This window comes from Dendrobates tinctorius, unplaced genomic scaffold (assembly GCF_039654945.1).
Source record: "Dendrobates tinctorius isolate UK_male_01 unplaced genomic scaffold, ASM3965494v1 ptg000019l, whole genome shotgun sequence".
Lineage (NCBI taxonomy): Eukaryota > Metazoa > Chordata > Amphibia > Anura > Dendrobatidae > Dendrobates > Dendrobates tinctorius.
This window is the reverse complement of record NW_027361687.1, coordinates 4,016,591-4,036,017: the sequence shown is the minus strand read 5'-3', so window position 1 is coordinate 4,036,017 and position 19,427 is coordinate 4,016,591. Positions and strand designations below refer to the sequence as shown.

The 19,427-nt window shown below is 42.8% G+C and overlaps 1 protein-coding gene across 1 annotated transcript in view; it reads left to right on the top strand.

Moving 5' to 3' along the window:
• The window catches only part of LOC141082763 (contactin-associated protein-like 5), a 581,387-nt gene that overhangs the window by 546,425 nt on the left and 15,535 nt on the right, over positions 1 to 19,427 (top strand). Inside the window, exons 21-23 of the mRNA XM_073566679.1 lie at positions 3,220 to 3,307; positions 10,675 to 10,893; positions 11,554 to 11,625. Coding sequence (XP_073422780.1) covers positions 3,220 to 3,307; positions 10,675 to 10,893; positions 11,554 to 11,625 — 379 coding nt within the window. The remainder of the gene's footprint in view (positions 1 to 3,219; positions 3,308 to 10,674; positions 10,894 to 11,553; positions 11,626 to 19,427) is intronic.

The window sequence follows — 19,427 nt, the reverse complement described above, 5'->3', positions numbered from 1 at the left end:
TAAAATGAGAACAATGGGGATAGGGGAAAATATGTGTAGGTGGGTTAAGAGCTGGCTCAGGGATAGGAAACAAAGGGTGGTTATTAATGGAGCACACTCGGACTGGGTCACAGTTAGCAGTCGGGTACCACAGGGGTCAGTTTTGGGCCCGCTTCTTTTTAACATATTTATTAATGACCTTGTAGGGGGCATAGAGAGTAGAATATCAATATTTGCAGATGACACTAAACGCTGCAGGGTAATCAATACAGAGGAGGACAATTTTATATTACAGGAGGATTTATGTAAACTAGAAGCTTGGGCTGATAAATGGCAAATGAGCTTTAATGGGGATAAATGTAAGGTCATGCACTTGGGTAGAACGAATAAGATGTATAATTATGTGCTTAATTGTAAAACACTGGGCAAAACAGTCACTGAAAAAGACCTGGGTGTATGGGTGGACGACAAACTCACATTTAGCGGCCAGTGTCAGGCAGCTGCTGCAAAGGCAAATAAAATAATGGGATGCATTAAAAGAGGCATAGATGCTCATGAGGAGAACATAATTTTGCCTCTATATAAGTCACTAGTGCGACCACACTTAGAATACTGTGTACAGTTCTGGTCTCCGGTGTATAGGAAAGACATAGCTGAACTGGAGCGGGTGCAGAGAAGAGCGACCAAGGTTATTAGGGAACTAAGGGGTCTGCAATACCAAGACAGGTTATTACATTTGGGGTTATTTAGTTTGGAGAATCCAAGGCTTAGGGGTGATCTTATTACAATGTATAAATATATGCGGGGACAATACACAGACCTTTCTAATGATCTTTTTACTCTTAGACCTGTGACGGGGACAAGGGGGCATCCTCTACGTCTGGAGGAAAGAAGGTTTAAGCATAATCACAGATGCGGATTCTTTACTGTAAGAGCAGTGAGACTATGGAACTCTCTGCCATATGATGTTGTAATGAGTGATTCCCTACTAAAATTTAAGAAGGGACTGGATGTCTTTCTTGAAAAGTATAATATTACAGGGTATATACACTAGTTTTCTTAATATTGCGTTGATCCAGGGAGCTAGTCTGATTGCCGTATGTGGAGTCGGGAAGCAATTTTTTTCCCCAATGTGAAGCTTACTGTTTGCCACAAGGGGTTTTTTTGCCTTCCTCTGGATCAACATGTTAGGGCAAGTTAGGATAGGATATGGGTTGAACTAGATGGACTTAAAGTCTCCCTTCAACCGTAATAACTATATTACAGTTAAAAACAGTGGAAATACCAAAGTTAGCCATAAGATGATGCCACATGGTAATTGGCAAATAAATACAAGTGTAAGCAGGGGAAGCATAAAAGGTCACAGAAAGTAAACATGTAACTAATGACTACAAGTGAAATGTGACAAAGGGATGGCAAATTATATAAACAATAATATAAAGTATAAATAGGGTAAGATATAAGCCATACATAAAGTCACAAGCCAGAAGTAGACATAAGAGAGCAAAATATACTGCTCAAAGAAATAAAGGCAACACAAACAGCCTGTTGCAAATGGAATAGTGTTCCCTTTATTTTTTTTAGCAGTATATATTAAATGTTTACTAGGAGTGCAGTGTGGCGCCAGGAGTCCCTACGTACGTTTCGGCGTACAAGCTTTCTTCTGGGGGAGGGAAGTTTTGCTAGACTCTAAAAATCCCTATTTTCTCTGTTGTAGATATAGTAGTGTTTAGAAAGTTAGGATGTGTATAACTGCACTCACACCACTGATTGGCAGTTCTGTACATTGTGTATTGTCAGCAATCAGTGGTAGGGCGGGGTTGCACAGATTAGCTGGACTGGCCTGCACATGACACCTGGTCCTGCAATGATAACCTCCCACTCATAAAACACTGACTGAATTGAAAATACAGTACACAGCCTAATTTGTGACACAAACCTGGAATCAGACTCTTAAGGGCCTTTCACACATAGCGAGATCGCTAGCGATATCGCGAAAGCTGGATATCACTGATTGTGCTCGAATGTCCCAGGCCATTTTCTGATCGTTGGAGTCCCGCTGGCCTGTGCGCATCGCTGTGTTTGGCGCCGATGAGCGACGTCGTTGGTGACGCAGGCAGAAGTCGTCATCATCGCTGAAAGGTAACAGCGACTGCCGACGGATCGCTTATCGCTGCTGCGTTGCTGGTGAGATTTGCCTGTTTGGCAGCTCACTAGCGACCATTTAGCGATGCACCAGTGAGCCTGACCAGATCGTATCGTTGTTGGGATCGCTGGTGCATCGCTAAATGTAACGGGACCCTTATGCTGCTTTCAGATTAAATACAAAAAGACAGATTCCCTTTAAATGCTACAAGCTAGTTTTTTGTAGTCTAACCCCGCAGTCATTCCTTATTATGTCTTTCTCCAATTTCTAGCTAACCTTCCATAACTACAGTCATAATCGAAAGTGTTGGCATCATTGAAATTGTTCCAAAAAATTAAGTATTTCTCCCAGGAAATTTTTGCAATTACACATATTTTGTTATACACATGTTTCTTTCCTTTTCCAAGAAAAACAGAGATCAAAAGACAAACTGAACATAATAGTAAAAAAAGGTACCTTTCCAAAATTGTGAGTAAACAACTTTGTTTCAAGCACGTGATGCTCGTTCAAACCCACCTGTGGCAAGTAACAGGTGTGGGCAATATGAAAATCACACCTGAAACCAGATAAAAAAGGAAATGCTGTCTTAATCTTTGCAATGTGTGTCTGTGTGTGCCACACTAATCAAGGTGAACAGAAAGAGGAGAAGAGAACTGTCTGAGGTCTTAAGAACCAAAATTGTTGAACAATACAAACAGTCTCTAGGTTGCAAGTCCATCACCAGAGCTCTTAATGTTTTTTTTGTCCATGGTGCACAACATAATCAAGAAGTTTTTTTCCTTTTTTTGTGTTCTTCCGATACACACAGAGGAAATAAAAATGTGCATAGCAAAGCATGAGTAATTGCAATAGTTTGCTAGGAGAAATACTTCATTTTTTGGAACAATTTTAAGGGTGCCAACACGTTCGGCCATGACTGTATATGACCAGGAAATAGGATGAAAGGTAGTCAGACTACACAGGGTTTATGTGTGGTCTGTAACCAGGGAGATGCATAGCTCTGCAAGGGAGTGTATACAAGGCTGTTGTATACGCAAAATGTCAAGGCCATGAAATCTTTGTTCTTGCTCAAAACTAACTTTTTTTCACTTTAGATTGACAAGACAATGAAGCAGAAGCAGAACTTGTCATCAGACCTCTACTTTAGAGCTATCAAGTCTCTGACACTGGGGAAGATTCTAGGTGAGATGATACAGAGATGATAAAAGCAGAAGCAGTGTTTTATGGAGATAAAAGCTGATGATTATTGTTGTTATTATTATATGTCACTTCTAAAAGTAGGCACTAGGTATCAGTTAATTGAGCGGTTACTCTGAAAAACCATTTTTTCTGCATTATCTGCTATAGTTCTCGTCCTTATAAACAAGAATGTAATTGCAAAAAAACATTCCTCCCATGAACAAATTATTATCACAAAACTACCCACTATGAGCAAGATTCTAACTGTTATGATTTAGCCCTAACACTTGACTCTGAAGGGTACGTGCCTGACCGTGGAGGTTTGGACCCTAAAATTACATAATGGTGCCCCCACTCAATGTCAGTTGACCCTGAGAGACCTTAACTGCACTCTCAGCTATACACAGAGTGTATCCTAAAACAACAGAACACAGTGACACAGAAGGTGAGGCACAGGGCTAAGGATGTGTTCACACAGTCATATATGAAAGACAGAAGAAAAAGAATGAAACACAAAAATACCTTCATTATATGTGGAAATCCCCAGACCCTAAATGGGAAGAGTGCTGTGAAGGGGAACACACAAACTGCAGAAGAAGCAATGGAGAACACTTCAGCAGCAAGTTAATCCTTAACTGGGGAGCTGGGACTCTAAACATATCCATCTAACTTGGAATATAGCCAGCAAAGACTTCATGTGCCAGGAGAGTACGAATAGCTCCTCCCAACATGTGATAGTGCAAATCAAACAAGGAAATGAAAACCCCTGCTCACAAGCAAAACAGCAATGCAAAAGAAAGACAAGAGCATTATCAGCAGTTGGACAGAGACAACACAGGCTGTGGTCCAACAGAGAGGCGAACCAACCACACAGCCAGAGGTCAACAGATTGGGCTCCAGACTTGGAGCCATGATACTAAAAACTAACTCAATGCACTCCTGTTTACCAAAGTGAATTACATCTACAACAACTAGAATTTGTATTGTACTTTCTCATAATGGACTAAAAGTACATTACTATTATATGATCCCCTATGTAGAAGCATAAAACTACTATAATCCCTAATGTACAATATAACTATTATAATACTGTCTCCAATATACAAGAATATAACCACTGCAATACTACCCCTATGTGCAAAAATATCACTACTATAGTACTGACTCCTATGCACAAGAATATAACTACTATAATCCTGCCTCCTATACACAAGAATATAATTACTATAATACTGCTGCTATGTAAAAATATAACTACCATTATACTGTTCTCTATGTACAATAATATTGCAAAACTACTGTAATACTGCTCCAATGTCCAAAAATATAGCTACCATATTACTGCCCCTATGTTCAAGACTATAACTACAATAATACTGCTCCTATGTACAGGAGTATAACTACTATAATACTGCTCCTATGTACAAGACTATAACTACTAAAATACTGCTTTCTATGCACAAGAATATAACTACTATAACACTGTTTCCTATGTACAATAATGCTGTATAACTACTGTAATACTGCTCCTATGTACAAGAATATAAGTACTATAATACTGCCCCCTATGTACAAGACTATCACTTCTAATAACTACTATAATACTGTCTTTTATGTGCAAGAATATAGCTACTATAACACTGTCTCCTATGTACAAGAAAATCACTAGTATAATACTGTTCCCTATGTACAATAATATAACTACGATAATACTGCTCCTATGTACAAAAATATAACTGCTATAATACTGCTCCTATTTACTTACAAGAATATAACTACTATAAAGCTGCTCTTATGTACAAGATCATAACTACTTTAATATTACTTCTATGTCCAAGAATATATCTACTATAATACTGCTTTCAATGTACAAGAATGTAACTACTATAACACTGTCTCCTATGTGCAAGAAAATCACTAGCATAACATTGTCCATATGTGCAATAAAATAACTACTATATTACTGTTCCCTATGTAAAAGATTATAACTACTATAATACTGTTCTCTATGTGCAAGAATATAACTACTATATTACTTTTCCTATGTACAAGAGTATAAGTACTATTATAATATTCCCTATGAGCAAGAATATAACTACTATAATACTGCTTCTATGTACAGGAATATAACTATCATAATAATGCCCTCTATGTACAAGAATACAATTACTATAATACTTCTATGTAGAAGAGTATAACTACTATAATACTTCTCCTATATACAAGATATAACTATTATAATACTGCCTGTATGTATAAGCATATCACTACTATAATACTGCTCCTATGTACAAGAATATAACTACTATAATACTGCTCCTATGTACAAGATATAACTACTATAATACTGCTCCTATTTACAAAAATATAACTACTATAATACTGCTCCTGTGTACAAGAATATAACTGCTATACTACTCCTATGTACAAGAATATAACTACTATAATACTGCCCCTATTTACAAGAATATAACTCCTATAATACTGACCCTATGTACAAGAATATAACTACTATAATACTGCTCCTATGTACAAGAATATAACTACTATAATACTTCTCTTATGTACAAGAATATAACTACTATAATACTGCCCCTATTTACAAGAATATAACTAGGTTGTACCCTATTATTAAATTGATGAGCTCTTAGTAGGATAGGTCATCAGTATCAGAATGTTACGGGCTGCCTGACACTTGGAACCCCCATGGTTCAGCTGCTATCACTAGAGATGAGCTAACTTGTTCGGAAAATGTTTGCAAAGAAAGAGCATATGCTCCAGTGGATCGCAAGCGCTGCACCAACTGGGCTCTCCTCCTTTTCCTCCACCTTAACATTGCACAAATTGCAATCCTCAGAGGTGGCACCCCAATAACCCTTGCTTCCCACTGCTTCACAAATTTCGAAACTCTCAACTGACTGTGGAGAACCACAGATGAGCCATTCTGCAATGCTGTTCACACAATCTATTCCATGTGCATCAGCAATCTGCCCCAAAGATTCACAGAATCCAGAGGAAGAAAGCATCTCCACCGATGCCCAAATTTTTTCATGATGGATCCATGTCTGGATGAAGTAGGGCTCGAGCAGAATCCAGACCCTCATCATCAGATGTTAACCACCGGGGTTGAAGGTGATCCTGATGACTCAGATACCAGAGGCACACGCAGACTATACTGTGGTGTCAGGGCAGGAAGAGGAGGAGGGTTACTCTCAGGGTGAGAAGTGTGAAAAAAGAGAGGATGACAATGACGTTGTAGATCCCACTTGGTGTGAACCCAGAAGTACACAGCTGAGTTGCTCAGCAGAGGAGGTGGGGGAGGAGGAAGATGAGGAGGTTACGATGCAGTTTCCCCCACACACAAAGTGATGCAACCACAACAAGCACTGAATTCTCTGCTCCAACTCTCGCTGTGTCCAGCATGAGTCGCGAGTGTGCAGTTCGCAGGGGTGGTAAGGGATGCCTAGCCTGGTCCTTTTTTGAGACCACAAAGGATGACACAGCTCACATTATCTGCCAAATTAAAAAAACTCCGTAGAGACAAAAATTTCAATCCATGCATGAACCGGCGCATGCAAGATCAACGTACCATAGTGTGGGAATCTCACTGCACTAAAATGTCGACTAACAGACCTTGCCAATCAGCAGTCATCCCATCAACCACATCTACTTCTTCCTCCTGGGTCACTGTGCCAAGTCTTCTCACACAGGTCTCTGGCCACAGAAACTCCATTTGTTTACCCCCTAGAGTTGGGGTAAGAGCCTGTCAGCTGTTACAGAAGTGCAAATGCCTGCTGTTTTTGTGTCTCCAAGCACAACACTTCTTTCTCAGTCCATCATAATATCTCCACCTGCACCTCCTTCACACATCAGCAGTTTGTCCTGTTCTCCGTATCCCACCATCTCTCAGCACAGCAGCCAACCCTGTTTTCCGCAGTTGTGGTCACATAAAAGAATGTTTCCTTCTATACATGCCAAAGCTATGAGCTTGAACTACATCATCTCCAATCTGTTGGTCATGGAAAATGCTGCCTTTCCACCTGGTGGATACAGACTGTTTCATAAAGTTGATTTGCCGTCGCATCCCCCAGTATCGTTTGCCCAATCGCCATTACTTCTCTCAGAAAACTGTGCCTGCTCTAAATCAGCATGTTGCATGAGACATAAGCACTGACACCTGGACGAGCATAAATGTGCAGGGGCGTTACATCTCGCTGACTGGTCACTGGGTTTCTCTGGTGGCTGTGGGGGCAGGCGGTCAAGGGGCTTCACTACCAGCCTTTAAATCCCCAAGGCTTACAGGACAAATCTCTGTATCTAACAGTTTCTTCACTGCTTGTAGCTTCTCCACCTCCTCTACTGCCTCCACCTCTCCTTTAATCAGACACGTGTTCCAACAGTGCAGATAGAATCCACCCATCTACATACTGTGCAGCCATGGCTTACCGCAGTCAGGCAGTGTTAAAATTAACATGCCTTGGTGATCGCAGTCACACAGCCCAAGAGTTCTGTACAGTTTCCAGGCCCAGATGGAGCAATGGCTGTCTCCACTGAACCTGGAGTCAGGGAAGGCCATGTGCGATAACGGTGCAAACCTGGTAGTGGCCCTACACTGGGGCAACCTCACACATGTGACTTGCATGGCTTGCATCTTCAACCTGGTGGTACAGCAATTTCTCCACCACTATCCCGGCCTGGATGCGCTGCTGCAGAAAACATGTTCACTGTGTGCTCACTTCTGAGGATCGCACACTGCTGGTCATCAACTAGCATCTCTACAGAGGTCTTTCAGCCTACCGGTTAACTATTTAATTTGCAATGTTTTGACAAGGTGTAATTCCAGTCTGCACATGTTGCAGCGACGAGCCCTGGTGCACCATGTCCTTTTGCAAAGCCCAGGCCAACACAGTATGGATGTAGTGAAAATCACGATTGCAGAGTGAGCACAGATGAAGGACCTCTGTAACCTTCTGCACAGTTTTGAAATGGCTACTAAGATGTTTGAGGCTGACGAATCTATCATCAGCATCACTATTCCGATCATCTACATGCTGGAACACACTTTGGAATAGTCTGCATCAAGAGGTGGTGTTCCCAGAGAAAGAGGTGGAAGTTCAGGGGGGTGGATTACAGCGATTGAGGGGGCTTTTGGTACCAAACTGTTAGGTGAGGTGCAGGAGCCGAGGAACAAATGGAGGAGGATGAGGAAGAAGAGATGATGGACTTACAACAGTCAGGAGATGAAGAGGATAATGATCCCCTCTCTGTTGTTCGTGGTTGGTGGGATGGGGCGGAGGAAGCAACCTTGAGTGTTACCCCATTACCAGCACACCAAGGACTTGGACCTCATGGAAGCACCAATCACATGAGTGCCTTCTTGCTGCACTATCTTCAACATGATGCCCATATTCTTAGGGTTAGAAATAGTGCTGACTACTGGGTTTGTTAGATCCATGGTAAAAGAGAAAATTTAGCCAGTTGCTTCTCCCCATGGAAAGTGACGCGTGCATGTTGGAGTATCGAAAATCACTTGTAGACAATCTTAAGAGTAGTTTTCCCCAAGACAGTAGTGTTCCTTGCATTTCCCCAACACAGTAGTGAAGCACACAGTGTGCATCGCAGTTCTAGACGTCCAACCCTGGGAACGTCAAGGCATCATCGCAAAACATTAACACCAGCAGCAGAGTAAGTGGCATAAGCAATTTCTGTGAGTCTTTCCACATGTTTATAGACCCGCCCGTACACCAGCAGAACAGAGTACAAGTCTGACACATTGTGAACGACTGGAGAGGATGGTGCAGCAGCCAGTGTTCGCTCAGAACATGTCCTCAGTAATACTGGTGGTGTCCTGACCGGTTGTCCCCTGAAAGTGTAAACCACCTAAGTTTCATCAAAATGAAAAAGTCATGGATGTACAGTGACTTTTGCACCCCAGTCGCAAACTGGGCAGACTAGGCGATGGTGTAGTTTTTAGTGTCATGCATTGATCTTGCATTATTGCAGTCTATGCCAACTTTGTGGTGTCTTTTGTGCCTGCTGTTGCTACTACTGCTGATGTTATAAACAATTTTTTGAAATGTGGAGACTCGAAGATGGGTCTCCATCTTGTGGGTTGCCTCAAGTACATGGGGTGTCAGAGGCCTATTATACTATTTCTACTTTGTGGAAATTGATGCCACTTTAGTGGTCTGTGACAATATATTTTTTAAAATGTGGGAACTCGAAGTTGAGTCTTCATCTTGTGGGTTGCTTGTAGTAGAAAATGTGTTATACTGTTTGTACTCTGTGAAAATTAATGCCACTTTAGTGGTGTATGACAATTTTTTTTTTTTTTGAAATGTGGAGATGGAGACCGCAAATTGGGTCTCCATCTGCTAGGTTGTTTGTGGTGTAAGGTGTGCCAGAGGCCTATTATAATATTTCTTCTCTGTGGAAATTGATGCCACTTTTGTGGTGTGTGACAATAATATTTTAAAATGTGGAGACTCCAGATAGATCTCTATCTGGTGGGTTGGCTGTAGTAGAAGGTGTGTCAGAGGCCTATTATACTGTTTCTACTCTGAGGAAATTGATGGCCCTTTAGTGCTGTGACAATTATTTTTTTGAATTGTGGAGGCTCCAAGTTGGGTCTCCATCTGGTGGGTTGCTCGTGTAAGTAGGACACCCAGACAGGCAGGCCTGCACTTACTTTCAGTCAACAACCTGTGTTACTATTGTTACATTTTTCTATCATTAGTAGTCTATGAAACTGAAAAAAATGGAGGTGTAGCATGAGGTGTGAGGACTCCCAGCTAAGAAGGCGTACATCGCTCTCTTAACCACTAGGTTCTCATTGAAACTGCTGTGCCATTTGCAAATTTCTACTGTGGGTTAATTGATGACACTTTTCTTGGTGTCTGAACCCTGATTTTAGCTGTTTGGGAAGCTTTTTGTCACCCATTAAGGTTTAGTGTATACGTTTGATTTGGCTTCATCTTGAATTTAATGGGGTTTGGGAATGATCGGTGAACGTCTAAACATTTGGCAAATCGATCCGAACCTTGTAAGGTTCGCTCATCTCTATTACCTCTGGCAACGGACAGGTGTAAAATATGCATATAGTAGAACACCGCAGTTCCATACAGTGTTTAGTGGCTGCAGATCTGTTCCTGTTCAAATAAAGTAGACTGTTAGCATACACTTTTTCAAAATGGACGCTGCAGAGCTGGTAACAGCTGATCAGTGGGGGTGCCGAATATTGTACCCTTCCTGTTTACCTATTAATATAATAAAAGTAGAGCGCTCCTATAATTAGAGTTTTAGTACAAAGCTGTGAAAATGTGGATAATAATTACTATACAGCTATAAATAATACCGTTATCTATCTACAGATAATCCAGGGCTTGACCCAGAAATAGCCACAGTAAACTCTATTGGTTTTATTGGATGTTTGTCTTCCGTACTGTACAACCATGTGGCGCCCCTTAAAGCGGCATTCCGGCACCCAAGTCTAGCCCCAGTCACTGTCATTGGTTCTCTAACTGAATGCAGCTGTGGATCCATCATGGAGAGCGACCTTAGTACAATCACCACCACCTACTCCTCTGCAGGTACGTTTTCTGTCACATCTCTGGGTTGCAAATCAAAAAGCACCAGGGCCACTGGAATTTCCCATTACATTAGTGAACTTGGAAGAAGCAGCCGAAGATCATTGCCACAACCTCAGTACACTTCCAACCTCATTTGCATGTGCTTTTCATGCCACAATGGATCTTTTAAAGAAAAAACACCAAAAATAACCATACTATTACCTCTATACTTCTATATGTAAAAACGTGCTGAGAGCCCTCTACACCCTCAATATATAGATTTTATATCTGAATTTTATGCTATAAAAAATTGCTGACCCATTACCTTTAGCAGAAGATGGCATTAGTAAACACATTCTTTAGTGTGAAGGACTTGCTGGACATCTCTATATGCAGAGAAGCAACCTCTTAAGTTTTATCTTTAATTGTAGCCATTAGCGGCGCTACTGTTTTAGCTATAGAGACCAACTGTAGACATATAATTTTTAAATTTTTAGATATTTTTCTAAAGCTCAAAAATTTTAGATGATTATAAAAGATTATTAGCAGGGTATAATAAATTATTAGTCTAATCCATGACCCACTGGGTGTATAAATATCCCAAGGTTCTTGGATTATAATGTTTAATAAGTCAAACATTAGATCTTTTTATGTCTTCACGAATGCATTTTGTTTCTCCAGATCCCTTTGGGAAAACAGATGACCGGGAGCCCCTGACTAACGAAATACGAACTGTTCCTGCCATCATTGGAGGTAATCACCTAATAATGAATGACTTGGGGTAAAGTTTTTGGTGCAATAACCATGTACTCAATCGTGGCCAAAAGTTTTGGGATTAACACAAATTTTTGTTCTCACGATGTTTGTGTCTTCAGTGTTGGTGGATCTTTTAGTCAGATGTTTTTATGGTTACTTAAGTACAATTGGAGGCATTTTATATGTTTTTAAACTTTCATTGACAAATACATCGTGTCTGCAAAAACTCAATATTTACAGTGTTTACCCTAATTTTTCTCGACTTGTGCTTTTCGTTTTGGCAGCTCAAATTAACTTCTGGGTAAATTCCTGACTTATGACTTATTTTTGTTAGTCTTCTTGCTTTTTTCAGTATTGACCACAGGTTCTTAATAGGATTGAGATCTTGGGTGGTTCATCAGCTTAGACCCAAAATTCTAATGTTTTGTTCACCGAGCCACCTAGATATCACTTTAGCCTGGAAAAAGTGAGGATCACCTCCAAATTGTTAGACGAAACTTAAATATCACCGTATTCATGGCAGTGTCTTATACAAAATTCTGATTGAATCCACTCTCTTGGATGAAAATCCCTCACACATGAATGGTCTCAGGATAATAATATATGTATAATAATAATTTTTATTTTCATGGCGCCAACATATACTGCAGCACTGTGATGACAATAAGGGCATTACAGAATAAAGATAACTCAGATACCAAAAAGAGTGAGGGTCCTGCTCCCAAGCTTAACATCTATGAGGAAATAGGCGAGACATGAAAGGTAAATGGTAAAATATACTTTTATTGTATGGTACAGCCATAATGTACTAACTAGGGTGTGCATATAACACTGCATGAACCCTTCACCCACCAGTATTTGTGCAGCACAGAGACAGAGGGCTATTAAGTGCATGGACGATGTGATCAGATGCTACAGGGGTCATGATTTTGAAGAAAATTTTGTATGGGCCAAACGAGGATAGTTAATGAAGTAAGATGGGATGACAGGCCAGTCTAAAGAAATGTGTTTTTAAGCTATAATCAAATTGTCCCTGGTAGTTGCATTCCAAAGAAATGGTGCAGCACGCGAGAGGTCTTGAAGATGGAAATGGGAGGTTCATATTATTGAGGATTTTAGTTTTAAGTTATTAGCAGAATGAAAGGCATGGGTAGGGTGGTAGACTAAGCCGAGGGTGGAGATGTAAGGGGGTGCTAAACCGTGGAGTGCTTTGTGAGTAAGAGTGATAAGTTTATATGAAATTGTGTATTAGATGGGACACCAGTGCAATGACTGGCACAGAGTAGAGGCATCGGTGTAGTGATTGGAATGGAATATGATCCTGGCTGCTGCATTCAGGACGAATAGGAGAGGGGAGAGTTTAGCAAGAGGGAAACCAATTAGCGGAGAGTTGCAATAGTCCACACGAGAATGCATAAGAGCTACAGTAAGAGTTTTTGCAGAGTCAAAAGTAAGAGAAGGTCTAATTCTGTCTAATTCTAATTCTGAGGTGTTGGTGACATGAGCAGGTGAGTGATCGGATGTTGCGAGTAAAGGAAAGATCTGAATCAAATATGACACTTAGAAAGCAAGTATGTTGCTGGGAAGTAATAGTGGAGCCACACATGGAAATGACAAAAACGGCAATAGGTAGGTTAGTGGATGTAGGAAACACAAGGAGCACAATTTTTGACACATTCAGTTTTAGATAGAGGGAGGACATAATGTTAGATACAGCAGAAAGACAATCACCAATATTTTGTAGTAATGTAGGGTTAATGACAGGAGATGTGGTATATAATTGGGTGTCATCAGCATAGATATGGTACTGAAGACTGATTCCACTGATTGTTGGTCCAATAGGTGCTGTGAACAAGGAAATAGGGAGTGGGCCTAAGACTGAACCTTGAGTAACCCTGACAGTAAGTGGAAGGTGAGAGGAAGAGGTGCTAGGGATGAACGAGTACTGAAGTTTCGGACTCACTATACTCATACCAAGTATACACTAATACTCGGATATTCAGTACGAATAGCGAGTCCAATGATAGTCAATGGAAAATGCAAGTAATTGTCTGCTGGACCCTTCAAAGCGGTCTGGGGGCTGAGGAAAACGCTAAGAAATGAGTAAAAGTTAAAAAATCTATTCTGTAAACATATTTATATGACATGGGGGCACCTGGTCAGAGGCTGCATGATTGTTTTTACCCCACTGCTTCACTAGAATGTACAAACACTATTATAAGTCCTTTGGTTTTTTGCCGGAAGAGCGGGACTCGTACGCCACTTGTGCAGTGCCAGTGATATATCAGAAGAAGTACCATAAGAGCGAGTGATGATGGAGACAATCTACTGACACCTAAGTGTGTAAGTGGTGTAAGGAGAGCAACCTGCCCTAGGGGTAGGGGCTGTATTATGGTTAAAGCAGGAAGAAGCCACCCATCATCATCACCATCATTATCACAAGGGATTTACAATTATAAAGCTTGGACTACTGTCCTTGTTGTGCCACTGCCCAATGTGTAGGCATAGATTTAGTGTCTTCCAAACATTAGCCCTAGGGTCTGTATCATGGCTGATGAAGGAAGCAAGGCAGGTCTGAAGGGCCTAACAATTATGATAAAGCCAGGACTACTAGCATAGAGGTGGCCATGCCCAGTGTCCAGGTATAGCAATAGTGTCTCCAAAAATTAGCCCAAGGGGCATGATACCATGGTTGATGAAGGAAGAAGGGTCTCACTCTCATCACAAGTGCCTCCAATGGGAAATATTAATTAACGTAACATTGTTTTTAGCTTATTGACCATGAGGTACATGTGTCAGAAGCAGGTTTTGAAAACATGTGTAAGAAGAAGAAAAGGGGCTTGTATGGGAAGGGAATGGGATGGATGTGATCACAATTTTTTTTAAAAAAGTGTTTGGTTACTTTAGGTTGGGATAATGTCATCTGGAAGGCTTAAATACTGTTGCGAAATCCAGTCCTTGTTAAATTTTATCAGAGTCAGCCTGTCTGCATTCTCTGTAGTCAACCGTGTGCGTGTATCTGTGATGATTGCCCCAGCGGCACTGAAAACACGTTCTGACATCACACTAGCAGCAGGGCAGGCCAGCACCTCCAAGGCATAGAAGGAGAGGTCGGGCCAACTATGCAGCTTGAATACCCAGTAATTAAACGGTACAGGAGCGTCAGGAAGGACGCAGGTATGGTCACTTAGATAGTCGTTGACCATCTTGTTCAACTTCTCCCTCCGTGACATTGCTACTGTTCCAGCTAGTCCTTGGTGATGAGCCGGTTTATTGAAGATGGCCCAGTTTGTGGACATTTTACCACCACCTCTTTTGGACCTGCTTGGCGTATCTCTCCCCATTAATGCATGCTGTTGCACAGAGCTGGTATCTCTGCTAGCAGTGGTGTCTGAGGGTGCTGTTGCCATCAAATTATCGACAACGGCCTTCTTGATGGATTCCATTGTGAAACCCCTTGGTGACTGCAACAGTAGCGAAGGAAATTTGCCCTTGTACCATGGGTCTAGAAAGGTGGCCAACCAGTATAGGTTACTATTGAAAATGTGGATTACGTGAGGGTCTTGGGACAGACAGTCAGATATGAAGTGTGCCATGTGTGCCAAGCTGCATAGAGGCAAATTTTCTGTGACCCCTGAAGGAGGAAAAATACCCATCCTCTCCTCACATTGACTCTCCTCCTCCTCCTCTTCAGCCCACCCATGCTGGACAGACATGAAGCTGGGGTTTGGCTTCCCCTCTGTAGCATGACGTGTCCCCTCGGTACCACTGAAAAAGAAGTCCTCTCCCTCCTCATTTTCATCACCCTCTTCATCCCCAATGTTACCTGATGATATTGGCTGGGCTGGGTAGGATCACCCATTGTGAAATCTTGCTCCATACCCAGCTGCTGGGCATACAAAGTTTCCATTTTTTGATTCTGCAGTGATTATTTCAGCAGACATAGCATAGGGATGGTTACGCTGATAATAGCCTGATCACAGCTCACCAGCATGGTGCAGTACTCAAAGTTATCAAGCAACTCACAAATATCAGCGATCCACACCCACTCGACAGTTGTTATGTGTCTTGGCTGAGTCTCAGTGTGATGGGCATGTTTAAGCTGGAATTCAGAAAGTGCCCTTTGCTGCTCACTTACCCTTGCCAACATATGATATGTTGAGTTCCACCGTGTTGGCAGGTCGCAAATCAGTCTGTGGTTTGGCAAATTAAATTGCTTTTGAAGCGCTGCAAGACCAGCAACAGCGCTTGAGGAGTGGCAGAAATGGGCGCAAATACGGCGCACCTTCTCAAGTAGGTATGGCAAGTCAGTGTATGTTTTTATAAATTTCTGCACCACCAGGTTCAGCATGTGAGCCATGCATGGCACGTGTACCAGCTTCCTGAGCTTTAAAGCCGCCACCAGGTTACACCCATTGTCGCAGACAACCAGACCAGGTTGGAGTTGCAGTGGGGAGAGCCACTGATCGGTCTGTTGTTTTATTCCTTGCCAAAGGTCTGCTGCAGTGTGTGGTGGGTCACCTAAGCAAATCAGCTTCAGCAGAGCGTTTTGCAGCTTTGCCAATGCTCTGCTGCACAGCTCCCAACTTGGGAGTGATGTGGAGGGTAATTCAGCATAGGATAACGAAGCGGAGGAGGAAGAAGAGGGGAGACTGGACGTATATGATGAGGCGGAATCCCTGATTGATGTTGGGCCCGCTATTCGTGGCATGGGTAGGATATGTGTTGATGGTCCAGTTTGAGACTTTGTCCCACCCTCCACCAGGTTGAGCAAGTGTGCCGTGACAGAGATTTATCATCCCTGGCCACAAGTACTTGTCCATGTGTCTGTTGTAAGGTGGACCTTCCTGGTTACGGCATTAGTGAGAGCACGCTTTAGATTGCTTAAGACGTGCTGGTGTAACGTGGGGACAGCAAAGCGGGAAAAATAGTGCTGGCTGGGAATTGAGTATCATGGGGCAGCCACAGCCAAAAGATCACGGAAAGACTGTGTCCCCACAAGCCTAAACGGCAACATCTCCACAGCTAGCAACTTAGCAATGTGCGCGTTCAGTATTTGTGCTTGTGGGTGCGTGGATTGGTATTTACGCCTCGTTTCATACATCTGGGGCACGGACAATTGGATGCTTTCCTGGGACAAACAAGTGGATGAGCTTGTTGTAGGCTGTGTCTGTGCAACTGCAGCTTGTGAGCAAGAGGTATGATGATCACCTGCTTCCTGCCAGCAGATTGGTGAGGCCGTATCACAGGCGACATGGCAGTGGTTTGACCCGCAGTCGCACACACTGATTTGGTACCCTGTTGTTCAGCCCACCGACAAGGGTGCTTGGCTGCTATGTATTTCCACATACTGGTGGTGCTTTGGTTGCCTTTGCCCTGGCCTCTGCTCAGCTTCCTATGGCAGATGCTACAGATGACAACATTTGGTTCAGAAGGACTATTGTAAAAAAATTTCCAGACAGCGACTGAACACACCCTTGCCTTGGCTTGGGGCACAGAGGGATTGCTCTGGGCAACAGATGACACACTTCGTACTCTGCTCAAACCAGTAGCCCTTGGTGTCTTTGTTGGTATTATGTATCCACCTTCATCCTCTGTGCTGCTGTGCTGGCTATGCGTGCCTACGGACCAGGTCGGATTGGTGGTCTCATCATCGACCACCTCGTCGTCCATGTCATCCTCCTTCCATGTTGATATTGGCGACTGGACAGATGGCAACTGTGTGTCATCACCATCAGCCTCCATCTCTTCACCCGGTATATCATGTGGATGAAAGTGGCTTTCTTCTGGACGTGGGGTTTCAAATATTTGGCCATCTTCAACAGACAATACCCCCTCACGTTCCTCTTCAATGTCGCGCGGTGAGAGGCCAGAGGCAACGAAAGAAAATGGACCAAACAGATCCTCGGAGGGACCAAGGTTGGGGTCAAATGTTTCCTGTGACTCCTGACCGGGTGATGAACTAGGAACAGGTTGAGAATAGGATGACCCAGCGTTATCTGTATGGACAGTAGACTGTTTTGTCATGGATGATTGGGTGCTGCTAGAACATTTTGTGGAGGCCTTGTCAGCCATCCAAGACAGTATCCGCTCTTGTTCTTCTGGATTCCAGGCCTGTTTATGTTCCAGACCGTGAAATTTTGCCAGGAAACTAGATGCATCAACCTTATTCACTCTCCCAGACTATTTGCCTTGTTGGGCACCAACGACCCCACGTCCACGTCCCTATCCCTTCACAACAGCCTTTTTAGGAATTTTGGATTTTTCTGCCATAGTTGCAGATGTTCAAATGCAGATATTGGGGAACAAGGAGCAGTTTGTGCTTTGCGAAAGGTAGCACTACAGCTTAGTACTGCTTTGTGTTTTACAAACAGCACCGCAGTAGCAGAAAAAAATTGCCCTGAGGTCTAAGGTGAGATTACGCACCCCAGGAACCATACAAGGCAGCGGTGCTGCCACTAAAAAATTGCCCGGAGGTTTAAGTCAAGAATACGCACTCCAGACACCACACAAGACAGCAGTGCTGGCTGCGTATCAGTTGTGCAGTACCGTGCGTGCGTACTATTTGCTGTTATTATGTGAACGCAGCACAGTAGAAGCACAAAAAACTGCCCTGAGGTTTAAGGCAAGAATACGCACCCCAGACACCACACAAGATAGCGATGCTGGCTGCGTGTCAGTTGTGCAGTACCGTGCGTACTATTCGCTGTGAATGCAGCATGGCAGCAGCACAAAAAACCTGCCCTGCAGGGGTAAATGTGACCTAAAAAAAACTGGGAAAACGGTCACTACTCAGTCCCACCCTGACCTTATACTTTCAGCTCTGAAAAGAGCTTTTGGGTTTCACAGAGGATTTCTGGCTGATTTGAACCAAAAAACACAACTCTCCCTAGCAGCTGCTCACACTCTCCCTAGACTAGCTGTGTTCTGCATGCAATGTGCAGAAAATGGCGGTGGCAGGCAGAGCTTAGTGCCAGGCTATGATTGGTGACTCATAGGAAGCTGGGCGGCCAGCGAATCATAGTAATGCCACCCGCAACCAAGAAGGGTGCGGCATTACTGTGATTGGCAACTGCTGGGTGGGAGAACCGAATAGCGAGGCGAGTAGTGAAATACTCGCTTTGGTTCAAGTACCGCGAGTACCGCATTACTCACTGAGTACCGAATGCCCACGAATATGCTCACTCATCCCTAGTGCCAGCAAAAGATAGAGTGAAGGAGCGGTTAGAGAGGTAGGAGGAGAGCCAGGAGAGGGCTGTCTCCTTGAGGCCTATAGAGTGGAGCATAGTGAGGAGGAGCTGGTGATCCACAGTGTCAAATGCTGCAGAGAGATCCAGGGGAATCAGCAGGGAGTAGTAACCATTAGATTTAGCTGTTGGTAGATCATTAGAGACTTTAATGGGGCAGTTTCAGTAGAATGTAAATAGCGGAAACCAGATTGTAAAGGGTCAATAAGAGCGTTTTCTGAGAGATAGAGGATTAGATGGGAGTGGACCAAGCATTGCAGGAGTTTAGAGATGAATGGAAGATTGGAGAAAGGTCTGTAATTAGCAGTGCAGTTCTGGTCAAGGGATGTTTTTTTAAAGTAATGTATGTATGCTAGCATGTTTAAACGAGGAGGGAAAAATACTAGATGAGAGGGAGAGATTAAATATTTTAGTTAGGTGAGTAGTGACAGCCAGGGAAAGGGACAGGAGGAGATGAGAGGGAATAGGGTCACTGGTGTAGGTTGTAGGGCGAGAAGATGCAAGGAGTCTGGTCATGTCTTCTTGCGTGACTGGTTGAAATACAGAAACTGA